This window comes from Nomascus leucogenys, chromosome 17 (genome assembly GCF_006542625.1).
Source record: "Nomascus leucogenys isolate Asia chromosome 17, Asia_NLE_v1, whole genome shotgun sequence".
NCBI classification, from domain to species: Eukaryota; Metazoa; Chordata; class Mammalia; order Primates; family Hylobatidae; genus Nomascus; species Nomascus leucogenys.
In genome coordinates, this window is record NC_044397.1 from 2416741 (window position 1) to 2433083 (window position 16343).

A 16343-nucleotide genomic window follows, 5' to 3' on the forward strand; every position below is an offset into this window, starting at 1 on the left:
AAAGGACATGATCTCATTGTTTTTTTATGGCTGCATAATATTCCATGGTGTATATGTACCACATTTTCTTTATGCAATTTACCATTGATGGGCATTTGGGTTGATTCCATGTCTTTGCCATTGTGAATAGTGCTGCAGTGAACATAGGTGTGCATGTATCCTTATAATAGAATGATTTATATTCCTTTGGGTATATACCCAGTAACAGAATTGCTGGGTCAAATGGTATTTCTGGTTCTAGGTCTTTGAGGAATTGCCACACTGTCTTCTACAGTGGTCGAACTAATTTACATTCCCACCAACAATGTAAAAGCATTCCTTTTTCTCCACAGCCTTGCCAGCGTCTGTTGTTTCTTGACTTTTTAATAATTGCCATTCTGTCTGGCATGAGATGGTATCTCATTGTGGTTTTGATTTGCATTTCTCTAATGATCACTGATGTTGAGCTTTTTTTTTATATGTGTGTGTTGGCCGCGTAAGTGTCTTCTTTTGCAAAGTGTCTATTCATGTCCTTTGTCCATTTTCTGATGGGGTTGAGAAACTGGTCTCTTCAACTGGTCTCTTTAACTTTTTAATGGGTTTGAGAAACTGGTCTCAAAACTATGTTGCTTCCACTGTGATGCAGGGAAAGGCAAATTGAAAGCAAGATACCAGGTAAGGCCCAGTGTGGTGGCTCACGTCTGTAATCCCAACACTTTGGGAGGCCGAGGCAGGTGGATCATCTGAGGTCAGGAGTTTGATATCATCCTGGCCAACATGGCAAAACCGTGCCTCTACCAAAAATACAAAAAAATTAGCCGGGCATGGTGGCGGGCACCTGTAATCCTAGCTACTGGGGAGGCTGAGGCAGGAGAATCACTTGAACCGGAGGCGGAGGTTGCAGTGAGCTGAGATTGCACCACTGCACTCCAGCCAGGGTGACAGAGGGAGACTCCATCTCCAAAAGACAAAAAACAAAAACACCCCCAAGATACCAGGTAAGGTACATGACCAGGTGGCTCAGACCCCTATGGCACCTTTCTATGTTGCACTAACATTGCTTTCTCAGCTTACATCTATGGTCTCATGGGGTGCTGCCTACAACCAGCTAATAAAGGATGAAAAATCTCAGGACTGGTCTACCCGAATTGGCTTAATGTGTTGGTGTCAGCTGAAAATGGACTTCTATTGCACTACAGCCCACTCAGGAGTGGCCCTAAAAGACAGTGAAAAAGGGAATCCCCCCAGTGGGCAGAGCTTCAAGCAGTATAACTTTTTTAAGGAGAGTGGTCTGAAGCAAAGATATACATGGACTCTTGGGCAGTGACAAATGGCTGGACTGATCATTCAGAACCTAGAAAGAGCAACTTTGGAAAATCAGAGGCAAGAAGAGCTAGGGAAAAAGCATGTGGATGGATCTATGAATTTATATAAAATACATGGAAAGGTTAATATTAGTTCCTTCAGGGGCTGATCATAATCCTGAAAGACACAATCTAATGCCATAGTCTCAAATGTTGAAATCCCAAAAGATCAAAATCCCAAAAATATAATTCTGGAAAAAATAATAATTATTTTAATAAACAGTTCTTTTAAATATATTTATTTACATTTTTAAAGGGGGATTTGATTTTCAGAATTTTAGACATGGATTTTATACTTTCAGGATTTAGACTTTAGGGATTTTGAGCTTTTGGGATTTCAATATTTGAGATTATGGTGTTTGGGATTGTGTCTTCTGAGATTATGAATCCAACCCAGTTCTTTCTTCAGAGGTTAAATAATTTTTCCAAAGTCACAAACCTAATGAGAGGGCTGGGAATTAATCCATATAAGAAGATTAGTATCTAATTTTTTTACTTTTAGTCCAATGTTTGTCATTATTCTTTATTCTCTCCCTAGTCCTTCTATATATTTTTCTATTATTGTAGCAGGCTAAACATGAAACTAAAAATTGTTAGATGCAAAAATCTCCTTGGACTTATCAACAATCTTGCAAATAAGAATTCTATTCTCTGCAAAATTATCAACCAAGTACGATATAAATAGACATTTTCAGACGTGCAATGTCTTTTAAAATGTGCCCTCAACACACCCTTTTCCACAAAGTTACTGATGGTTGTAGTCTTCCAAAATGAGAAAGCAAAAGCAAAAAAAAAAAAAAAAAGAAGATATGGGATATTGGAAACAGGAATAAAACACAGCAGACAGGTGAAGAGAATTTCAAGGTGAATGTTGAAGGGTGATTGTGCAATGATAGTTATGTTCTAAGCGTAGAGGGCAACCAGTGTGACTCAGGACACGGATGAGTTTTGACTGCTCTCACCAAATGCTGGATGCAGTTATATATACTGTCTTTTAACTTGAAGAGAGAATGCCTGGGTAAACCTGGTTTGTATTCTTGTCTGGACTTTCTTGTTCTCACCATGTGCTGAAGTGGCTGCTCTACGCTCATTGCTCTGGGTCAGCTGAGGAAACTTATTCATTCCTCAGAAGCGTTCTGCCTTGACCAACTACTGAGAACTGGAGGCAGGTAATTGTGATATAAGAAAATAGAGAATAGCTCACTATCCTGGCCATATTCTTGCTGGACACTTATTACTTGGCTCACAAACACAGTGCTGCTAGTTGCCCTGATTGTCATGACATGTATATTTTCTGGGACTCATTTATGATTCTGCCCTGTAGCTTCCCCCACAAAGGGCTTTTGTAAACTTGTAGAACAGATGAAGCCAGACTAGTTCCAGAGACTCTTTTCTTGTAGGAGCCTTAATCTCACATGAACAATTAATGTTCTTTCCTTTACAGCTAGTTTTGTGCTTACTGCTTAGTTTTTAAAAGTTGTTTAGGGATAAGCATGTTGGTTTATTGTAAAGTTTATCTTCAAAGAAAATTCAGGATAATGGTTGCCTCTGGGAGTAAGGGAAGGGAATGGAATTAGAGAGGTGCCTAGAGAGGACTAGTCTATTGGTAACATTCTATTCTTAACTTGGTGATGAGTGCATTGGAATTCATTTTTTTCTTCTTCTTTAATATACATTTTATTTATTTCTTGTGTTTTTTATATATGTTTCTGTAAGTATATTTCACTTACCTACACACAGACATAAATACAGCCTCTTAGCAAACTAGGAATAAGATGGATTTTCCAATAGTGTCATCTGTAAAAATATTTAGAAGTATTCCATTCCCAATAAAATGAAGAATAAAGAAGGAAGCCCACTATTATCATTCTTATTTGATAGTTTACTAGAGATCTTCATTATGAAATAAGACAAGAAAAAATGAGAAGAATTGGAGAGGAAGACTGAGATTGTCCTTATTTAAAGATTATATATAGAAAATCCAGGAAATCTAGAAATAATTGTTACAACCAATAAGTTCAGTAATGTTTATGTATAAAAGATCAACATACAAAACCCCCAGTGTTTCTACATTTACCAGTAATACAATTAATATATAATAGAAGGTCGGGCGAAGTGGCTCACGCCTGTAATCCCAGCACTTTGGGAGGCCGAGGTGGGCGGGTCATGAGGTCAGGAGATCGAGACCATCCTGGCTAACAGGGTGAAACCCTGTCTCTACTAAAAAAATACAAAAAATTTGCCGGGCGTGGTAGCAGGCACCTGTAGTCCCAGCTACTCGGGAGGCTGAGGCAGGAGAATGGCATGAACCCAGGAGGCGGAGTTTGCAGTGAGCTGAGATTGCACCACTGCACTCCAGCCTGGGCAACAGAGCGAGACTCCGACTCAAAAAAAAAAAATTTATATATATATATATATATATATATATATGAAACAGATTTTCTTTATTAGCCACAAACCATAAGGTATTTAACAAATAAATGTAAAAAAATATTTGCACAGCATTTTTGGAGAAAATATTACTGAATGAGATAATGGAAGACAAGAATAAGTCCACATCATGAAGTCAATTCTTTGATTAATCTATACATTCAATACAATTCCAAAGAAATCACAATAGATTTTTTTTCTGTTGTCAACTTGATTTATAAATTTGATTGTAAAATTATATGGAAGTGAAAAGAGTTAAAAACAGCCAAGAAAAATTGGTGGTGAAGAAAAGCAATGTAGGGGGTCCTGCACTGCCAAATAGCAAGGAGTATTACAAAGCCAGGCTAATTAGGACCATCTTTTAGTGATCCAAAGATAGATAACATACAGCAGAACAGGACAGAGGGTGCAGAAATGCTCATATATATGAAAATATATGATATAGGTGGATTTACGAATCAGTGGAGAAAGAATGTACTATTTAATAAATGTGGCTAAGGATTTGTCTCCATATGGAAAAAACTTACAGTAGTATCTTAAATTAGATACACATCATACCCACTATTCTATATCCTATAACACTATTCCATCTATTTTACAACACTTTGAGAATAAAACAGCACAATATATTTAAAACACCAGGGTAGGGAAGGATTCTCAAAACATACGAAGCTCAAACTGTAGAAGAAAAGATGTTTAAATTTGACTTCTTTGTATTTAAAAACATCTTTAAAGGACCTTTAAATTTAAATGACCATGCTGAAGTCCTTGATAAAATGTTAGCAAACTGAATCCAGCAGTGTATAAAAAGGGTTGTATAGTGTGACCAAATGAGGTTTATCCCACAAAAGCAAAGTTGTTTTAACATCCTAAAATACACCATATGAATAGAATAAAGGGCAAAAACTCATGATCATCTCAATAGACATAGAAAAAATATTTGACAAAATCCAACACCCTTTCATGATAAACATGCTCAACAATCAGGGAATAGAATTGAACTTCTTCGACCTTATAAAAGGCATCATACTTAACATTGAAAGCCTGAATTGTTTCCCCCTAAGATTAGGAACAAGTCAAGAATACTAGCTCTCATCACATCTACTCAACATTATAGTGGAGGTTCTATCAAGTGGATTAAGATAAGTGAACTAAGCTGAAGATACACAAATTGGAGGGGAAAAAGTTAAACTGTCTTTATTAGCAGATGACATGATCTTGTACATAAAAATAACCCAAGGAATCAACCCTCACACACACACACACACACAAACTATTAGAACTAATAAATGAATTCAGTAAGACTGCGGGATACGAGATCAATATATAGATATCAACTATATTTCTAAATATTAGCAATGAACCATCTGAAAATGAAATCAAACAATTTAATGCACAAAAGGAAGGAAGAATAAAATACATTTAACAGAAGTATAAGGTCTGTACACTGAAACTGCAAAACATTGCTGAAAGTTATACCATGAAGAGATACATCATGCTCATAGGTTGGAAGATCCAATATTATTAAGCTGGCAGATCTCCCCAAATTGATCTATAGATTTTATACAATCTCTATCAAAACCCCAGAAGGCTTTTTTTTGTTCCAGAAATTGATAAGTTGATCCTAAAATCTGAATAGAGAACAGGGGAATTCAAAGGACCTATAATGCCAAAAAATTTTGAAAAAGAACAAAGCTGGAGGACTTACCACTACTTGGTTTTATTTATTTAGAGATGGGGTCCCACTCTGTTGCCCAGGCTGGAGTGAGGTGGTACAGCCTCAGCTCACTGCAGCCTCTGCCTTCTCAGCTGAAGCAATCCTCCCGTCTCAGCCTCCCGAGTAGATAGGACTACCGTCACGTGCCACCGTGCTCAGCTAATTTTTGTATTATTGTAGAGACAGGGTTTTGCCATGTTGCCCAGGCTGGTTGCAAACTCCTGGACTCAAATGATCTCCCCGCCTCGGCTTCCCAAAGTGCTGGGTTTCCAGGCAAGAGCTCCTATGCCCAGCCAGCTGGAGTCAAAATTTATCTACAAAAGATGTATGTTCAAGTTAGCCCTCATTATTAGAACTGTTGCTTAGTCCACATTTCTCCTGTCAGCCTGGCCACAATTCTTTTATTTTGGCTTCTTTTATCTCTATTTGAGTATGCATATAGTGATAAAAACTTTGAAATTCTCCACCAATAATCTTTGGGATCTAATTTCTTCAACCAGTTTATTTTAGGGTCATTTTTAGAGTAGGTGGATCTGCCTAGTTTTCAATTTGACATCCTAGAAAAATAAAAGCATTGGTGACTATTGAAGACTGTATCAAACTGAACAGTCTAAGAAAACTACACAAATACTGTATCAGTAGAAATACCAGGTTTAACAAGCAGGAAGCCAAGATGCCAGATGCTGAATATCTACGGTGCTGACCTTTAAACACCCCAGCAGAGGTTGTCTCATTTAATTCTCACAAGTATATCCACGAAGACTAAATACTTGGCCCAAGGTCATTTGTGTAATAAATGTAATGTCTCTCCTTGAACCACTGTGCTATTCCTCAGGGTGGAAATTTCAACGCTTTTAACCTTTTCTTAAAGGACTTTAACATTTTGGGGGGTTTTAATCAGTGTCTTTCAGTTTTCTGCTTTGAATAATAGTTTTTTAGATTAAAGAAATCTAGAGCTCAAAATCTGACACCATAGTTTAATGAGAATACATGAAGATAGCAAGAGAATAGCTCTTAATTACTTGAAATAGCTCTTAGTTACTTGGAGGGTGAGTCTTTAAGAAAATACAGTTTGAAAATAATCACAAATGTTAAAACTGATAATATTTAAAGTTGAATATAGAAGTTATTTATAGTGTAAAAACATCTGTTTTCAGGATCTTTTGAAGAAGTTATTCCTGCAAGGAAGCTGAAGAATTTTTACCCGGGGGTAGCGGAGCACAAGGATATTTCTAAGTTGGTCCTGCTCCTTTCTTCCTCTGTAAATTCCCTAAGAAAAGCAGCTCATGAGGCCCTGCAGGACTTTCTGAAGTACAAGACTCTCTGGACAGAGGACCGTGATGTGAAAGTGAAGGTGTCTTTCCGCTACTTGTGATGTTGTTGGGGTTTTGTTTGTCTCTAACTCTTGAGGGTGGATCAGGAAAATACCAGGGATAACGACAGGAACTCATGAGCAGAGGCCAAGAATCTATAAATACCAAGCACCTGTCACCTTCTAGCTGGTGTAATTCTCACATGGACACACTGAGGCAATTGACATTACTGAGGCTCAGACAGATTTTGTTCAATTTCCTTAAACAATTGAGTACCAATTATGTGCCACCACGGACTAAAGGCTAGGTATTCAAGGGTGCGTCACACTTCTGTAGACCCAGCTGTATTTCGGTTAGAGACTCAAGGGAACTTTAGAACTCTGAATAACCATACCCTGCAGACTGTGAAATTCCTCGCTTCCTGGTGGACACCCTATTTCTTACCCAGCCACTGGCCCCATTGCACACAGAAGTGTAAAAGTGTATGAGCAAATGCAATTTTCTAATGTAACTATGGTAAGATTTATACTGTTAAAAAATTAAAATATTGACTATTTTCTTACCACAGGAATTTTTGGCTAACAACCCCTCTCTAACTGAAATCAGATCAGAAATTTTACACTATGCTACTTTTGAACAGGAGATTGATGAGTTGAAGCCTATTATTGTTGTAGGAGCACTTGAATTACATACAGGTATTTTTAAAATATTTATTATGTAAAGTATCTATACTTTCACATGAAGTGTTACTTTATTTAGCAAGCAGTTATTAAGTTATCTTGGTACAATAGTATTATACCAAGATATAATAATAATAATATACCAAGGTATAATAGTATTATACCAAAATATAATATTATTATACCATTAAAAGTAATGGCAAAAACTGCAATTACTTTTGTACCAATCTAATATAAATGTTAAATAGTTCTGGGCTATTGATATTCTTTATACACACATACACAGGCCGATTCCTCCACTGGCAGTCAAACATCTAAAACTATAGGTGAAATTCTCTTTTAGGTTACTGTGAGGAGGGGCTTGTATACGTGAGATGGGAGTCAAACAGTTTGAAGTCTGCCAAGAAGTTGATCCATTTGGGATTAGAGTATCAAAGGATTATGAGACAATCATTAATGCTTGAAATACGAAGACGACTTTATTGCTTGCTGTAGTGACAGAGAGCTGTACTGGTCAGGCACAGTGTCCCTGGCAGGGCAGACTGCTGGTCTCATACAGGGTGTCTGGGCAGCATGGAGTTGAAGGACTATGGACGTAGACAGGTTGACATCATCTGTAGAAGGATGCTTACTCAGGTGAGACTGTTGTAGGCTAGTTGGCACTCAGAGGCGGGTTAATTGGAGTAAGTCTTTCTTGACTAGTTGATATTCAGAAGAAAGGGCCTGGCACTGATTGGGTTGCACACATATGAGAACTGATGTTGACTTGGTCTATGGTTTGGGTTTAAAGCTGGTTGTGGTGGCTCATTGTTACTATGGTTACATAACAATCAGTCTTATCCTAAGTTTGTGGGAAGATTTTATTCTCAGACAATATTTGAATGAGGTATTTTACATCCATTATCTACCTTAAGTAGATTTTCAGGTCTGTTATCAAGAAGTTAATGTAACTGTGGCTCTTGAATTTGACCACTTGGGTTACTTGACCTCTTTAATCTCCATTTCCTCTGCTGATGAAAATGACAGTATCCACCTCACGAAATGCTTTATATGAGACGCTTAGCATAGTACCTGGCGTATGATTGATGTTGAATAAATATTAAATATTATTATTATATCTACCAGGAAGTACTTGTGATTCTCTGAGGAAGAATCACAAGTACCAAAGAATTACAAGTACTTAAGGGGGACTATCTACCTGGAAATCAGAAACTATGCATCAGCGGCAATAATTACAAGAACTTCTGTAGCATTTTGGAAACTGTACTCTATTATTTTTTAAAAGTTCACATTTGTCTCCTCATAATGGTTAGCACTATGATCCACAATACAAAAGCAACTGTAGTATACTGATAGAGTGGGCTGGGGAGCTTGTTTTTGGAGAGTGGAATCTAAAAATGGAAGAGGTGATGGTAGTTATAAAGAAAGGGGAGGGTGGGCTGAATCCCCAAGGCCTGAGGGAAAAGGGTCCCCCAGGGGATCTCATGAGATATGATCTCACAGCCTCAATCACCAGACTGGCTGCATGGTTGTTCTCGGGCCACGCTTTCTCCTCAGCTCCACAGGACTCTAAGTTTAATGGTTGGAAGGTAAGAGCAGAGCAGCCATGTTTCAAGCTTGGCAGAATTGGGGAGTGTAGGGGTACTGAGAGGTAAAAGGGGAAGGATCGATGAGGCAGAGTTGACTAGTTAGAGCTGTTTTGTTTTCAAGAAACAGAAACACATTTGAGCTATGTTAAGGGAGAAAAGGTTTATCCCAGAATCCAGGGTGCAGCTGAGCCTTCAGAATGGACCAGAAGCAGGGACAGTATAGGAAGCTGAGGAAGTTCTTTCTCTCTGCCTCTTGTTTCTTATTCCCTCTGTGCATGAGTTTTTCTGCTTCCCAGACTACATGGCTCCTCCTCAAGCCTCATTTCAAACTCTCAAAAAAGGACTCTGATTGGTCCATAATATAGGTCATGTTGACCTGGGACAACTGGCTAGGTCCAGGGTCCAGGGTCAGGGTAGATGGATACTCTGACCATGTGGATGATGTGGGGATTAGAAAAGCAAGAAACCTGTGAAGTCACGGCTTGACAGACAAAACAATAGGTTTCACTCCACCTCATGGGATCCCTCGAGAAAAATGCAGGAATGAATGAGGGCCGCTAATGGGATGGTCAGAAGAAGTGCAAGGGTCACACAGAACAGAACTAATTTCAAAAATGCTCCCCCATGGGCTGTGGTGTCAAACTCATGCACATCTCCACGGGGATACATGCTCTGTGGGGACAGGAATTAAGTCTTCAAAATCTAGTAACCTTATAGCACATGTAATTCATACTAACCACATTTCAAGTGTTCAAAACCCACATGTGGTTAGTGACTACTGAATTGGACAGAGCAATTATAGATGCCCTTATAGTTTCAGAATGCCAGTTATATTCTAATTTAATCTCATCTTGTCTTCATCAGAGCCAATGAAATTGGCCTTATCCATCGAGGCCAAGGCATGGAAGATGTTACTCTGTCGATATCTGAATGAAGAATACAAAAAGAAAATGTCAGACATGATAGCATTTATTAATGAATACTTGAAAAAGTTATCTAGACCTATTCGTGACTTAGATGATGTCAGATTTGCAATGGAAGCCTTATCTTGCATACGTGATAATGAAATTCAAATGGACATGACTTTGGGACCAATTGAAGTAAGAAATGATTGCATTTTTTTTTCTTGGAATGCTTTTTTTTTTTTTTAAAGAAATAGAGACACACTAAGAAAGTGATTCTTTAACGTATTCATCTATTATGTAGCACAGTCTCCCTATTTCTCGTCTCTGATGTTGATGTCTTTGGGAGAATTTTGGCAATTATCAACAGTGAACAGTATACAAAAGACACTGTTGTAATACAAAGGAATATTGATATATTAATAATGCTATATTTCGGTAGGTAGTGTTTAATTTTTGATATTGGCACCAATATTTTGTGGAAAGAAATAATTGTCCCTTGTCATGTCAATCCCAACATGTTAGGCAAGTTCTCCCAATATCTTTGGCTTGCCTTAGAAACCAATTATAGGTCTCACTCATGACCGGTGGTGTACCACAGGCAGTATGGCAGAAACAGTTCCCTCAGGCTCCATAGTAAACTGCTGGAACTTAGATCAATGGAAGATGTTTTTAGGAAACAGTATGAGTTTCCTATTGCTGCTATAACAAATCACCACCAACTTAATGGCTTAAAACAACACAGATTGTATATTTTACAGTTCTAGACATCAGAAGTCCAAAAATGGGTCTAATGGGGCTAACATCAAGATGTCAGCAGGGCCATGTTGCTCCTGGAGGCTGTAGGGGAGAATCCATTCCCTCCTTTTTCCAGCTTCTAGGGGCTGCCCACATGCCTTGGCTCATGGTTCCCTTCCAGTGGTGCCATCACTTCTACCCCCATTTCTGTCATTGTGTCTTCTCTCACACCTACTTTCCTGCCACACTCTTTCTCTTATGTGGACTTTTGTGATTACATCGGGCCCGCCTGTTAATCCAGGGTAATCTCCCCATAGCAAGCTCCTTAACATAATCATATCTGCAAAGTCCCTTTTACCATATAAGGTAATATGTTCACAGACTTTGGGGATCAGGACTTGGATAGCCTTGGTGAGTTTGTCTATTACTAATATTTAGAATGTTTTAGGACTAATATTATTTAGAATTTCTGATAGATGGTGATAAAAATCAGGCTTTTGATTCTTTTTATTATTGTTTTGTTGTCTATAAGCAATGCACTGCCTCATTGCCTGCAATATCTAGGGAATTGACACCACCCCTTTATGGTACCCAATATTTATGATTGTTTTATGCTTTCTTGAACCCACTGAGAGTTTGTACTCTTCGGTAGCTAATGAACTTTATACTTTTACTGCTTTAAAAAAATCTTGGTATTTGGGGATTTTGGATGCTGACCAGCCAGACTTCAAGATATAATAAATTATTATATCAATTTTTCCCTGACTGCAGAAGCTTAATTCTTTACCATATCTTTTTTTTTTTTTTTTTTTTTGGTGAAGACAGTTACTGGTCATCCCTTGGATCATTCAAGTGTCTTTTCTTTGGAGTATCTCCCACATCATGTCATTCTATTCCTTGTATAGTCAACCCCTGTTTTAATACAGTCTGAGAAATTATCTTATGTGGTGTTGACACAGGGTCAAGGAGGAAAAAGAGAGACATACACATCTCCATCAAAATCACCTAGGTGCTTACTAAATGCAGATTTCAGAGCCTGTGATCCAGAGTTAGTATCTGGTAGTCAGAATCTAAAGGTGCTCTTTATACACTTTTAATTTTGGAAACCACTTTTCTAGAACATACTGTTTTCTTCTAAGACATAGGAATGTGTTTCTAGAAGGCATCTAAATCATTTGGCAATGGCTTTCCCTTGTCATATTTCTAAACTCCAACTTCATCCTGCAGGAAGCCTATGCTATTTTAAACAGATTTGAAGTTGAAGTAACCAAAGAAGAATCAGAAGCAGTTGATACCTTAAGATATTCTTTCAATAAATTGCAGAGCAAAGCTGTAAGTATGAATTTAACTATATTATTTTTTCTTAAGTCACTATCTCCAGAAAAAAAAGGTATTTTATACATTTTTAAAGCTTAATATACAGTCATGTGCCATGTAACAATGTTTCAGTCAACAACAGGCTGCATATACAATGGTGATCTCATAAGATTATAATACCGTATTTTTACTGATCCTTTTCTATGTTTAGACACACAAATGCTTACCATTGTCTAGAATTGCCTTTAGCATTCAGTATATTAACATGCTGTAGAGGTTTGTAGCCTAGGAGCAATAGGCCATACCATATAGCCTCGGTGTGCAGTAGGCTATCCCTCTAGGTTTGTGTAAGTACACTCAATGATGTTCACACAAGACAAAATCACCTAATGACGCATTTCTCAGCCTATTACCATCATCAAGCGATGTGAGACTGTAAATTATTTTAATGGCTTTATTGAGATAGAATACACATACCATAAAGTTTACCATTTTAAAGCATACAATTCAGTGTTTTTTAGTATATTCACATTGTTGCTTAACCACCATCATTATCTAATTTTAAAACATTATCACCCCCCAAAAGAAACCCCATGCCTGTTTGCAATCACTCCTGATTCTCTCTCTTGCCCCAGCCCTGGCAACCACTAATCTACTCTCTGTTTCTGTGGATTTTCCTTTTCTGGACATTTAATGTAGACTAAATCATACAATATATGGTCTTTTGTAACTTGATTCTTTCACTTAACATAATTTTTCAAAGTTCATCCATATTTTCCATGTGTGAGAACTTCATTTTCCTGATGCCAAATGAGAGAGCACGTTTTCATGTGGCCATTTTATTGGTTATTTGTATATCTTATTTGGAGAAATGTGAATTTAAATCCTTTGCTTGATTTTTAAAAATTTTGTTGTCTTTTTACTTTTGAGTTGTAAGAATTCTTTATATATTATGGCTACAAGTTTCTTATCAGATATGTGATTTGCAAATGTTTTCTCTTCTTCTGTGGGTTATCTTTTCACTTTATTGTTGGTGTCTTTTGACGCATAAAGTTGTTTTTTTTTTTTTTTTTTTTTTTTTTTTGAGACGGAGTCTCGCTCTGTCGCCCAGGCTGGAGTGCAGTGGCGCGATCTCGGCTCACTGCAAGCTCCGCCTCCCGGGTTCACGCCATTCTCCTGCCTCAGCCTCTCCGAGTAGCTGGGACTGCAGGCGCCCACCACCACGCCCGGCTAATTTTTTGTATTTTTAGTAGAGACGGGGTTTCACCGTGGTCTCGATCTCCTGACCTCGTGATCCGCCCGCCTCCGCCTCCCAAAGTGCTGGGATTACAAGCGTGAGCCACCGCGCCCGGCCAGACGCATAAAGTTTTTTACTTTGATGAAGTCTAGTTCATCTTTTTGTTGGTGGTGGTGGTGGTGTTTTTGGTATGTTATCTGGGAAACCATAGCCCAATCTAGAGTTATGAAGATTTACTCCCATGTTTTCTTATGAGAGTTTTATAACTTTAGCACTTAAATTTTGATTTCTGATACATTTTGAGTTAATTTGTGCATATTGTATAAGTTAGGGGTTCAACTTCATATAAAAACATGTAGATAATCCAGTTGCCTCAGCATTGTTTACTGAAAAAACTATCCTTTCACCAACAAATTGTCTTGGTAGCCTTGCTGAAAATCAATTGATCATAGATGTAAGGGTTATTTCAGACTCTCAATTCTATCTTTTTATCTATTGTCTATCCTTATGCCAGCACCACACTGTCTTGATTATAGTAGCTTTGTGCTAAGCTTTAAAAAGAAAATAGTGGCAAAATGCACGTAACGTAAAATTTACCTTCTTAACCATTTTAGTAGTGTTAAGTATATTCACATTGTTGTGCAACCAATCTCCAGAACTTGCAAAAAATCTTGCAAAACTGATACTCTATTTAAACAACAACTCTCCATTTTCCCCTCCCATTTCTAGGTTGCCTGTGCACTCTGCTGATTGTGTCTTTATAGTCCGTTCTATTTCTGTTAGGCTGGTAGTGATGTCCCCTTTTTCATTCCTAATTTTAGTAATTTGCATCTTCTCTCCTTTATTCTTACTTAGTCTAAGTAAAGGTAGTCAATTTTGTCTGTCTTTTCAAATAAAAAACTTGGGTTTGTTGATTTTCTCTGTTGTTTTTCTATTCTATCATTTATTTGTGCTCTAGTTTTTATCATTTCTTTTCTTCTTCTTGCTCTGGGCTTAATTTTTTCTTTGTTTCATTTGCAAAGTTGAGGTTACTGATTTGAGATTTTTTTTCTTTTAATGTAGAGCTTGACAGCTATAAATTTCTCTAAGCATTTTTGAAGCTGATAAACATTTATACACCAAAATTAGACATTAAAAATGAACTCCAAGGGGCCAGGCATGGTGGCTCACGCCCGTAATCCCAGCACTTTGGGAGGCTGAGGTAGGCAGATCACAAGTTCAGGAGATTGAGACCATCCTGGCTAAAACAGTGAAACCCCGTCTCTACTAAAAATACAAAAAAATCAGTCAGGCATGGTGGCGGGCACCTGTAGTCCCAGCTACTCAGGAGGCTGAGGCAGGAGAATGGCATGAACCCGGGAGGTGGAGCTTGCAGTGAGCCGAGATCGCACCACTGCACTCCAGCCTGGGCAACAGAGCGAGACTCTGTCTCAAAAAGAAAAAAAAAAAAAGAACTCCAAAGGATGACCTACATTCTTTAATTACACTGAATTTTATTGAATATTAATTAAATTGGACATTGGCTTTAACATTTCTTATTTATGGAAATATTTGTCACTTATACTGAAGCAAGACACAACAGCAAGGAGACACAAAACTGAAGTTGAGGTCACGGCTTGTGACTATAGCTCTACTACCAGTCAATTGGATGATTTTATGCAAGTTAATAACATTTGTTTCTCAACTTCTTCTTGGGGTCATTTAGGAAGGCTAATTTTTTTATGTGTCTGTGAGGCTTACTTGAGGTAATGTATATTAAATACTTTTTTGAAAGAAATAAACTCATGTTTATTTAAATTCATATCCAATATTAACTAATAGCTTACTCCTCTTGCTGGTTAGTCAGAGGAGCGAGTCTTAGAAAAGAAATAGAAAATCTCTGTTGAGGTTTAGTGAAACCCAATTTTCTGATATTATTTCAATGGAAAAGATTCATGGCCGGGCATGGTGGCTCACACCTTGTAATCCCAGCACTTTGGGAGGCTGAGATGGGTGGATCACTTGAGCCCAGGAGTTCCAGACCAGCCTGGGCAACATGACAAAACCTCGTCTCGACAAAAATTACAAAAATTAGCTGGACATGGCAGCACACACCTGTAGTCCTGGCTATTTGGGAGGCTGAGGTGGGAGGATCACTTGAGCCCCAGAGGTTGAGACTGCAGTGAACTGAGATTGTGCCACTGACTCCAGTCTCCAGCCTGGCGACAGAGTGAGACACCGTCTCAAAAAAAAAAAAAAGACTCACTTAGGTTGTTCCTCTATCTCTTCAATGGTTAGTGTTAAACCCACTAAACCATCCTTTAGCAGAGATAGATTGTTCTATACTACAGTCACCATTAAACTTGAGGTAATAATTGTTCCAATCTAAAGATAGCTGCTATTGTTGAGAGCAGTTAAGAGCAGGGGCCCTGGAACTGCACAGCCAGGTTTTGAATCTTGACTTTGCCTGATACTGGTGCTGGGACTTCGGAGAAGTTACTTAGCCTCTCTGTGCCTCAGTTTTCTCACCCGTAAAATGGTAATCATATTAGCATAGTACAATTTTCTGCATAGGGTTGTTACGAAGATTAAAAGAGTTAACATATATAAAGAGCATGGCAGATAGCAGCCATTATTTAAGTGCTGGCAATTATTATTGAAGGTTTAAGCAGAGTATTTCAGGACCATTGTAGGGTATTTGCTGTTTTTTTTAATACCTAGAGTAATAGCACTTTCTTTTAGGAAGTTGCTCCAACCACTGCAGGCATGTGAACTTATTAGACATTGCTAATCCCAGGTCTTGGCCTGGCCCCACAGACAACATGTGACCCAGACCATGCCAGTAATAGTATCTCTCTCCCATGTCACAGCGATGGCCTGAACTGGATCAACCAGAAGCAGTTACAGAGAAATTGGCTTTGCCTCTTGAGTCACAGGCTAGAATGATTTGAGTCTCCTGTAGGTACATTTGGGTTGTTAATATATTTTATTACAAGCAAACAGTCTCTTGTTCATATAGGATATCTGTGAGATAACAAACTTGTTGGAATAGGATTGTAATTTTTGTTTTTAATATGTTACTTTCACTCTCAGGTTGA

At 38.0% G+C, this 16343-nt stretch overlaps 1 protein-coding gene and 1 non-coding gene across 2 annotated transcripts in view; one reads left to right on the forward strand and one right to left on the reverse strand.

The window, feature by feature from the left end:
- DNAH8 (dynein axonemal heavy chain 8) overlaps window positions 1-16343 on the forward strand; it is a 317387-nt gene that overhangs the window by 102481 nt on the left and 198563 nt on the right. The window contains exons 27-30 of the mRNA XM_030796747.1: window positions 6648-6844; window positions 7372-7498; window positions 9937-10172; window positions 11940-12044. Coding sequence (XP_030652607.1) covers window positions 6648-6844; window positions 7372-7498; window positions 9937-10172; window positions 11940-12044 — 665 coding nt within the window. The remainder of the gene's footprint in view (window positions 1-6647; window positions 6845-7371; window positions 7499-9936; window positions 10173-11939; window positions 12045-16343) is intronic.
- LOC115831050 lies at window positions 6119-6213 on the reverse strand. The gene has a single exon (XR_004026598.1). It is a non-coding gene; the product is annotated as a small nucleolar RNA SNORA8 (small nucleolar RNA).